Source organism: Acanthochromis polyacanthus, chromosome 1 (assembly GCF_021347895.1).
Source record: "Acanthochromis polyacanthus isolate Apoly-LR-REF ecotype Palm Island chromosome 1, KAUST_Apoly_ChrSc, whole genome shotgun sequence".
Taxonomy (NCBI): Eukaryota; Metazoa; Chordata; class Actinopteri; family Pomacentridae; genus Acanthochromis; species Acanthochromis polyacanthus.
This window is the reverse complement of record NC_067113.1, coordinates 34417987-34426442: the sequence shown is the minus strand read 5'-3', so window position 1 is coordinate 34426442 and position 8456 is coordinate 34417987. Positions and strand designations below refer to the sequence as shown.

Below are 8456 nucleotides of genomic sequence, written 5' to 3'. Positions count from 1 at the left end.
ACCCAGGGGAACAAAATACTGCAGATTTAGACAAATTATTTAAACAAATCTTGACATCAGTGCAGTGATTTTGCAAAGTAGAAAGCATCAGTCTGTTTCTTCCAGTTATTTTCCTTCTTATCTCTCACTTCAGAGGCTTATTCATGCACAGAGGTTAAATGAGGTCGAGGATCTTCACTTTCAATCATCTTTATGCTGATTTTCCAGCTTATTTTAGCGTGAAGCGCTCGTGATGCTGCAGGACGACGAGCTGGTTGCAGGTCGAGTTCAGGCAGGTCTGAAGTGAAAGGAGGCGGAGCCCACCTGAACTCACCTGCTTCCCTGCAGGCTAGAAGTGCGAGGCTGTCGGCCGGTTAGACGAGAATTATTCCCAAACTGATTTCATATCGGCGGTTTCTGCAACCGTGGATTTGCAGCGTTCTTATTCTCAACAATGTGTTCGCTGGAGAGAGAAGTTTGGTTTAAAGTGATGTTTATCAGCGTTTACTGAGCTGGAATCAGCAGCAGGTTTCCCATCATGGGTGAGTTCTGAGTTTATTTTACTTCTCTCATTGACTTTCATTGGCTTAGAATCAAAGTAGAAGGTAGAATTTAGCGTAAAAGCACAGCAGAGTCTTGGATATTCTTCTCAACATATGAAAATCTTAACCGTAAGTGGACTGCTGCAGTTCAACATTAGATGTCCAGACACACCAAAAAAAAAAAACAGGGAAAGTGTTTAACATCTGTCACTTCAATGTTAAATATCTCATTTTAATACCATCATCAGCTGTAATACTTTTGCAATAAGTTCCTCTCAGAAGTGAAAAACATGTTTGTGTTTTTATCACCAAGCAAATCTAAAATCAAACACAGGCTTCTCCTTCTTTTGAATTTGCTCTTTGGGCCGGGTTGCGTTTTGGATTGGATTAGATGTAAATATTTAAACACCCAGCTTACTAGTGTAGTAAATACAACGGCATAGATTGCACTTTTCTTCTGCTGAACTCTTAGGGTTATCATGATGTGAATGACGGAGCATCGACCCAGATTTTAGTCTGACTCACTGGTTCTGGACTTCAGGTATCAGCCTTTCTAATTCCCTTTCACTGCGAGAATCAACAACCACCTCCAGAACCCAGCCTATATAGATTTCAAGTCTTGCAGTGGATTTTGATTGTGCAATGAGGCTGCCCTGTTATTCTTTTGTTAAATTAGCCTTTTTTTAACCCTTATATCGTCCTGCGGGTCAAATTCACTCGTTTTAAAGTTTGAAAATGTGGAAAAAAGTAACATAAAATCCACAGTGAAACTTCTGATGTTCACATTTTCAACATTTTTGGGAAATTTTTTTGGACATTTTTGGTGGAAACAAAAATGTTAAAAATGTTTCGCGACGGAATTATGTGAGGATTGGCGTTGGTTTGTCCGTCTGTTAGCAACATTACTCAAAAACAGACTAACGGATTTGGATGAAATTTTCAAGGAAGGTCAGAAATGAAACAAGGGCAAAGTGATTATATTTTGGTAGTGATGCGGCTTATAGTCTGGATCATTGCGAGATAAGTGTCACTTTCACGATGGCAACAAGTGATCGCTATGTCAGTGGACACATTCTATGTTGCCGTAATTTCTGATCATCAATTACTGATAAACAAATGGAGTACTGCGTTCTCTGGGTACTTTTCTTGTTATTATTGGCGTTATTCAGCTCAGTAGTAATACCAGGAGTCTCCAGCAGGAGGTGCTGTTCACTACAACACATAAAAACCATGAAAACGACTAAACCGACAAAGTCTTGGTGGTTCTGTAAATTGTCAGTAATGGTATTTTCCATTATTAAACATGTTGAGGTCAATCGGATTAATTTTAGGTTTTTATAGCAGCTATTAAAACAGCTATTTGCTAATTTGACACCTTCTAAAGCACCTTTTTGCCTCTCATTCGGCTATTCACACTCCACAGTTTAAAATAATTCTCCTGGCAAACACTCAAGTGTGTCACAGCTCTCCAGTTTCTTCTTCCTCTTGACTTGCCAGCTAAGAACTCTTAATAATTTCAAGCTGCTCATCGTTTCTGTTTGATTTGAAGATTAGTGATCAGTGACGACGTTAAACACCTCGGAGGGCTGTTTAATAAAACCTAATCTCCTCCTCTTCTCTCTCATCTCTGTTCGATCAAAGCAGATTAATTATAATCAGAAATCTGAGCGGTCGTCGGGGCTTCCTATGATTAAGAATAGACAGCAGAGGGACTGAAGCTGGAGGTGGCCTGCTGTGAAAGATATTAAGGCAGAAAATAGTCTGTAAAAGGTCCGTTAATGCATCTCAGAGGACCAGACGGCTTGAAGGAGGAGGAGGACTGGGAGATTGTTGGGTTGAAGTTCAACTGGATTTTAGTAATTCTTTAAAATCTGAGCAATGAAGCAGATGCAAAATGAGCTACGATAGTAATAATTTGAATATTTAGCTGTTTGTAGCTTGTAAATGGAGTTTTTAAGAAGTTTTGTGACAGTTTTTTCACCTTGCAGCAACTCAATTGAAAGTTTGAAGATGCTGCTTAAGGACAGATTGTTTCTGGAGGTATTAATCTGACAGCAGTGATATTTATTTTTATTTACATACTCTTTGCTGTTCATTGAGTCGGTTAGCTATAAGGCTAATGGAGAATGAGGACTGGATCATATGTGAGACTCTTCACTCTGTCACTGACCTGAATGACTTCATTGAGCTTTATAATGGTGAGTTTTGGCCACTTTACTCACTAAACTTCTGTTAACACACAAAAGCGTCTGCTAAATGAAACTGTAGAATTGTAGAAAGAAAAATCAGATATGTGGAGCAGGAAGTGAAGAACTAGTGTCTCGATACAGATCATCTGATGTTTGGAGATATTTTGCCTTTAGGGCAACTAATGTGTTTTTGCTCAACATAAATCAAGAGAAACTTTGGATTAATTTGGGTTTTTCTTCCTGATTTTTGTAAGATCCTCATTTTACTGTCTGAAATACCTTGAGATGATGAATGAATTTATATTAACAGATATTCAGCAAAGACAAATCCTATTCAAAGAATGTTCAATGTTCTGTTAGCTAGAAAAACTACAGAACTGCAGCACATGAAGGCTAGCATTGCTAACATTACCTCACCGAATCCACAACGACATCGTACTGTGTGAAACTGAAAGCTTCTCTGCTAATTTAACTCATTTCATAGCAAGTTTTGTAGAGTTTAATTTATATTTTGCTTCAGAGAGATTCCCTTTAAGGACCAGCTGAATATGACGCAAACATTTGTACTGGAATGTAGCTCAATCTCTACTTAAATGTGAACGTGCAGTAAACGTGTTCGATCATTAAATTCATAAATAACTAATAAGTAATCACAATCTGTATTCTTTAAAATAATGGTGACAGTCATTTCTGTGTATTTAAAAGTACTTTAAAGCTAAAAAAAGTGGTGTCCTAAATGAAAAACATGCAGAATAATTAAAAAAATAAACCATGTGAGATGCTTGTTTATGCATTTCTTTTACAGCTCTGTTTGTGTTGAGTGAGTTTCTGTGGTTTTATTATTTCACTGAGGCTTGTTCAGGCAAAACCGAATGCATCTGTTCAGGTTCCTGCCCAAACCGATCAGCCAAACCTTTGGGTGTTACCTAAAAATAAGAATCTGCTTCTGAATGCCAACGCTGTCATAGTTATGAATGCTTTGCTTGTCTCATAGGAGGTTTACAAAACTTTTACTGTCTGCTGTCAAAGTTTTACTGTTTCAGTGAGTTATACTGTGAAACCCGGAGCTGCTTCTTGAAACATTTTCTTACCTTATACACTTATTTATTTGCCATGCAAATGTGAAAGTGGTCTAAATAAACATATTTCCTAAGATTTTAGATGATGGTTTTAATGTTAGTGTTTTTCCTGCATCAAAGGCTTTTTGATGAGTTTTTGTCCAGCATAAAAAATGAAAAGAACTGTAAAAAAACCCATATTTTTTCAATCATATTTGTTGATTTAGGTTGTAGTTATGCAAACATGATGTAGTAATTATGTTATATAATATTAAAAATTGTATGTAAGTTTTGTCTTCATTGGTTAGATTCTCTTTTATAATAAAAATGGAATCCAATTGTTGAAGTTATTGCTAGTTTATAAGGAATTTAAAAGATCTAATGGCGGTAAAAGAGGCTAAAAATTATTCTGTAAGAAAAGTGAGAGAAACCAAGTCTTTAAAGCACAACTACTTCTTTCATTCTTTTGTTACGCAAGCATAATAGACTGTTTTGTTTCTTAAATGGTCTAAAATCTCAAGAAAATGCAGATATGTCTCGTTATCTTTACTTTACCTGAGGTGATTATGCTTACTGTCATGTTTAGTTGTCTAAAGGTGTAGTCTGAACCTAGAAATAGTTTGGTTATCGAGAGATTTTAATCAAATATTGATTCAAACAGATGTGACAAACTCTGGATGTGGTAATTTCTTAGCAAACAGTTGTTTCTGTAATTTGTCTGCTGTTTAAAACTGTCGCCAAACAGCGCAAGTGTCGCTGATGGTAACGTTAAAATCTGGGAGTGGAGCCAACTGTGTAAATAATTCATGTGCAGCATGGAGACCTGGAGGGTTTAATGTCAGAATGTGCCGTAACATAATTTAAAAAGCTGACTGTTGAATGTTTTTTCTTCTTTTTCTACAGTGGAACAAGAGCAGATTCAGAAGAGGACCTTCACTAACTGGGTCAACGCTCAGCTGGCAAAGGTGAGACCGATTAACCCGACAGTGTTTGTGATTCATGAGGACTGTAAGCTGCTTTATTAATGATAAACACATGAAGAAAACCTCTATACACCTGCATCATGTTGAAGAATTTGTCCACATTAGCAGGGTTTCAGACAAGCATCCCAGTTGATGATCTATAAAGCCATAAATTCCCCTGAAAAGCTGAGGGTGAATCAGCTCAAATAAAAAACACATAAAGGATTGCTGTAAGTCAATTATTGCCGTAAATCCGGTGAAAATGTGAACAAAGCCGTTGGGTGCTTCACAGTATCGATCAGTCCTTCGGAGAAGTCATGTTCCAAGTGTTTTATTAAATCTAATTTGACTTGCGTAGAGATCGCTGTCCTTTTCTTCAAAGCACTGCCGTCAGTGCACTTGGAAACCATAACGAAGGGCAAAAAGTTAACGAATGTAGCATAATCCAAGGTGGCGTACAACTGGAGAATGGAAACAAAGCCGTCTGACAGCGCCGTGTGACGACGTATGTCTGCTCTACTTGCCAAATGGTTCCAAGTAACCAGTTCTGACAAAACGCCGTAGGTCGAGGACCCCTTACACTTAAATTCAAATCATGTAAAACTGCTTTAATTGATCAAAAATATTACAAAACAAAGAATAAAACCCAACCATGCCATACCCAGCACTGTCACGACCAACAGGACTATTAATTAGTATGCTTCTTTGGATGTCTAATAAAAACCATTAAATTCACATTTATTGTCTTTATTATTCAATTACTTTTCATGTTTTTATTTTTCTCTAGTCGGACTGCATAAGTAGATAAAATGACTTAAATTTGACATGAGAGCAACTTATTTGACTCGTTTTAAGCAAACTTTTGGTCTCATACCTGTTTGAGCTGCAGTAACTGAGTGGAGACTAGAAGCTTCTCTGTGCACAGAAGACAAGTTGTTTTTACCAATACACGTGAGGCGTTTAATGAACATCTGTAAACTGCAGTTTGTACTGATGTAGCTTCAGAAAACAACTTAAACTTTAAACTGCGTTAGTCTCATTTTAGTAGAAGTTAATGCCATGCCTGTCGAAAACATTGAGATGTCACCAAACGGATAAAATCACTGATCTGTTAGAAAGGTTAGAACCAAAGCACGGATGGAAACGGAGCTGCTGCTGTCCAAACACAAACGTAACAAGTTAAAATGTTAAATAAGGACATTGTCTAAAAGAAACTTTTCCTGAGGAGGTGGAAATGATTCTGACTTTTCATGCTGCGTATGTCACCAAAGAAGAGCTGCCTTTGACCAAATCCCAAATCATCTAAAATGAATAAAACCTTTGTCTGCATCACTCACTTCCAGTGTTAATCCAATTACCAATTTATGAAGTTACTGACTAAAGACATAAGACTTAAAAGTGGCAATAAAACTTTTTAAATACACCCCAGTTATGTGTTGACCAGTTTATAGCAGTGATGTCACAAAAAAGGACAAATTTATATAGTTTTTGATGCAAGCATTAAACCTGAAGTCACAATATATCTATATATCACATCAATGCGAAATTAGCGCATACGAAGACAAATATTAACATGCAATTTAATGTTGATTAATACATTTTACCAAAAAAAATGATGGTGAGGTGCAACAAAATCATGTTCTGGTCCAGTTCTACCAGTGAAAGTCAATCTGGAGCCCCGAAGACGACTTTCATCATGTCAGTAGCTTGTATTTAAGGAAAATTTACCAAAAACATGAGTCGGCAGCCAACTCTGTTTCCGTTGGTCAGCTGTGAGTGTGACGTTGGAGGTGTTTGTGGCCATAAATATAGAACTGAGGAGCAAAGTTCACAGCTGACAGACAGCAACAGAAGATCTTAATGCTAACCACACCCCAATATAACCACCAGTACACGCCCCAATACTCCCCCAATACACCCCTCAATACTTACCCAATACGCCCACCAGACATCCAACCAGAGAGCTGACTAGTGGAGATAATTGATGATCCTTAAAGTGGTTTCTCACATTAGAGCTCACATTACGACAGAACCTCGTGCCACATCCAAACAGATTTTTTTTGGAGGCCTCTGAAATACAAAAATCTGCTTCCATTTAGGCTTTTGTTGCAGTAAATAAGAAAAAGCCTTTAGGACTAGTCTATAATGTTTATTTTGAGGGTTTTTACATCTAATAAAATCCTCTAAATTAGAACTTTAAGCATTACATTTTCAAATTGACTCCATTTATTAAACAGAATTGCTGATTTTTAAGTAGAAAATATCGTACTATCCAAATCAGCTGCACGTAAACAGTGTTTAAGTGCTGCTAGATGTCGTGCAAGGTGTTTATTCAAAGCCTTTTATGGAAGGATTTATAGAAGTGCTGAGATTTCATGGTTCTTGGAAATAAAAAAGCAATCATTGTTGAAGTCAGGAGGCATTTAAAACCAACTACAGTGGGAATAAGTGCACCAAACTGTCTTTGTAAAAGGAATTTTCACTGTCAGGTTAAAAGTTTAAAATATAGTTAAAAAAATACATTAAAATAACAATAATGTCGATTCCACTGCAGGATAAAACAGAATTTCTCCACAATTAGTTAAGCAAATATGCATATATTGGACAAAATGAGTGAAAAAATATCGACACATTAAAATAAAATAAAGTGCATCCTTTAAATTTAGTGTTTATTTGCTTAAATAAGAATCAGACAAGGTTTGCATCAACATAGATTACGGGAATGACCTGAAAACACTGCTAGTGCTGTTAAATGTGTTACTAAACATGCTGTCAGTAGTATAAATGATATATATTGAAATAAACAACATTAATCATCGTTGTGTGGACAAGATTTCCCTTCTTCTAAAGGTCATCTTCTCAGGAACCAACAAACAGTCGTGCTTTTATCTTCATTACCACACATCGAGGTTGGATTAACCGATTTAGATCACAAGGACCAGGTCGCAGCGCAAGTTAAATGACAAGCAGATTAGAAAAAGATATGGAACTCACAGATTTCATACAACACTTTGTCATGTTTTCTGAATAGTTTGTTGTCTAAAATTGTTACTGAATTCTTTTAAAGCCCTAAATCTGACATCAGAAATGGTTTCAGCTGTTTTCCTTCATCATGCCAACACTTTCTAAGACTAATAAATAAAATATCGTTGCTACAGAGGAGGCCGCCATGCATGATCGTGGACCTGTTCAATGACTTTCGCGATGGCACCAAACTTTTGGACCTGCTGGAGGTGATGAGCGGCCAGCGAATCGTGAGTCCGAACTTCATTTTTCACTTTAATAACATGTTTTCCAACAAAAAAACAGAAAGTTGCTCTGATTCGACTGACCGGTTTTGTTTTTCAGAGTCGGGAAAGAGGCCGAGGAATGTTTCAGCACCGGAGCAACATTGAGAAAGCGCTGTCGTTTCTGAAGACGAAATCGGTAAATGACACACTAAATGGTTCAGAAAACATTCAGGGAAATTATTATTCATTTAGTTAAACCATTACACAAACACTGATATAGCTTCAAGTCAAAAATACTGTGATTGTTGCACCAGATGGCTGATTTTGACATGAATTTGCAGCTGGTGTATCCATTTTTTTAGAGAAAATAATGAGTTTATTGATGCCAGAAACCCCAAAACCCAAATGTAAGCTTGAAAAGATGTAAATCAGAAAAGAATATCACCATCATAGCACAATTTTTGACAACCAGAAGCTGTACAACCATAAAAGTTCT

General features: G+C 36.8%; 1 protein-coding gene across 1 annotated transcript in view; it reads left to right on the top strand.

The window, feature by feature from the left end:
* Positions 1-7892: 7892 nt before the first annotated feature.
* syne2b (spectrin repeat containing, nuclear envelope 2b) overlaps positions 7893-8456 on the top strand; it is a 196732-nt gene continuing 196168 nt past the window's right edge. The window contains exons 1-2 of the mRNA XM_051946040.1: positions 7893-7984; positions 8079-8156. Coding sequence (XP_051802000.1) covers positions 7904-7984; positions 8079-8156 — 159 coding nt within the window. The 5' untranslated portion in view covers positions 7893-7903. The remainder of the gene's footprint in view (positions 7985-8078; positions 8157-8456) is intronic.